At 52.6% G+C, this 1,573-nt stretch overlaps 1 protein-coding gene across 1 annotated transcript in view; it reads left to right on the top strand.

Moving 5' to 3' along the window:
- Positions 1-281: 281 nt before the first annotated feature.
- Positions 282-1,573, top strand: part of DQ04_06571060 (protein phosphatase 3, catalytic subunit) — a gene marked incomplete at both ends in the record, with an annotated part of 1,449 nt that continues 157 nt past the window's right edge. Inside the window, one exon of the mRNA XM_009314776.1 lies at positions 282-1,573. This exon is cut by the window's right edge and continues 157 nt beyond it. Within this exon, the coding sequence (XP_009313051.1) occupies positions 282-1,573 (1,292 nt within the window).

The raw sequence follows: 1,573 nt of genomic DNA, 5'->3' as shown, positions 1-1,573 counted from the left end.
CCTTTCATACAGTTGATAGTTGCTTCTGCCTCTGTTGTTCGTGTTGTTCTTGCTTTGTTTTCACTGCTTGAGTGCAGTGGTGGCGATTGTGCCGGAGATTGTTCGAAGCCACACGCACCATACGGAAAAGTGAAGGGAAGGTCGAGGAAAGAGAACACATAAAGTTGAGGGAGTATATATTGGCTGCCGTCCTATTTTTACTGAAACACACACACACGCAACTAATATATATCTATCTATATATATTTGTTATACAAAACCATTATCGATATTGTCTCAGGATGGGCGGGGCTGAAACCGTTGAAACGACCCCCAGTGAACGCTGCTGCTCCTACGACAGGTTGAGGACAGACGGGCGCATTGAAAGAATGCTGCGCACTCAACGAGGGCTGGAGAGTGTGAATCCGCCCAACTGGGAGGCCCTGCCGCACCGCTTGGTCTTTGACGCGAACGGTATGCCCTTAACCGACAACATCAAGGTGCACTTTGCGCGCGAGGGATTGCTGAGAATGGAAGACGCGCTGGAGATTGTGACACGCTGCGCGTCCATCATGAAATGTGAACCAAATCTACTCCATGTGAAGGGGCCCGCTATTGTGTGCGGTGACCTCCACGGGCAATTCTTCGACATGCTGAAGTTGCTTGAACTTGGTGGCGCGCCGGGGGAGCAGCAGTACATCTTCCTTGGCGACTACGCTGATCGCGGAAACTTCGGCATGGAGATTGTTCTTCTCTTTATGGCGTACAAGATACGACACCCGACGCGTTTCTTTATGCTACGTGGCAATCATGAGTCTCGCTACTTGACGTCGTACTTTAACTTCAAGCGTGAGGCGGAGTACAAGTACTCGTTGGCCTTGTACAACGAGATCATGGCGGCCTATGACTGCTTCCCGCTCGCGTGTGTGGTGGATGATAGCTTTATGTGTGTGCACGGCGGTCTTTCACCGGAGATTACGTACATGGCTGACATTGATCTTATCCACCGCTTCCGCGAGCCCCCGTCGTCTGGGCCGATGTGCGACCTGCTGTGGGCGGACCCGATGTCGGAGCAGGAGGAGGTGGACCTGCCGCCGGGCACATTATTTGTCGCCAACACCGTGCGGGGCTGCTCATACACGTACAGCCATGACCAGGCGTGCCTCTTTCTAGAGAAGAATGGCCTGCTTGGCATCATTCGCGGCCATGAGGCGCAGAGTGAAGGATACCGGTTATACCGCCACTCGCAGAAGGGTGTGCCTGCAATCGTCTGCGTCTTCTCGGCTCCAAACTACTGTGACACTTACGACAACCGTGCTTCCTTTGTACGCATTCACGGGAAAGAGATGAATATTCGCCAGTACAATAGTAGCCCCCATCCTTACTACCTGCCCAACCTCATCAACGCCTTCACATGGTCATTGCCGTTCATGGTGGAGAAGACCCTAGAGTTGTGGAATGAGGTGGTTGGTGATGACAATGGAGAAGTTGCATTGGTGCCAGTGAACGTTTTCGCGGACCGTATCGCTCAGATGCAGAAGAAAGTGGCTGGCATGTCTCATACAATTCGGCTCTTGGGCGGCATGTGTGCAGA

This window comes from Trypanosoma grayi (assembly GCF_000691245.1).
Source record: "Trypanosoma grayi strain ANR4 Tgr_657_V1, whole genome shotgun sequence".
NCBI lineage: Eukaryota > Euglenozoa > Kinetoplastea > Trypanosomatida > Trypanosomatidae > Trypanosoma > Trypanosoma grayi.
This window is presented reverse-complemented; position numbering and strand designations above follow the sequence as displayed.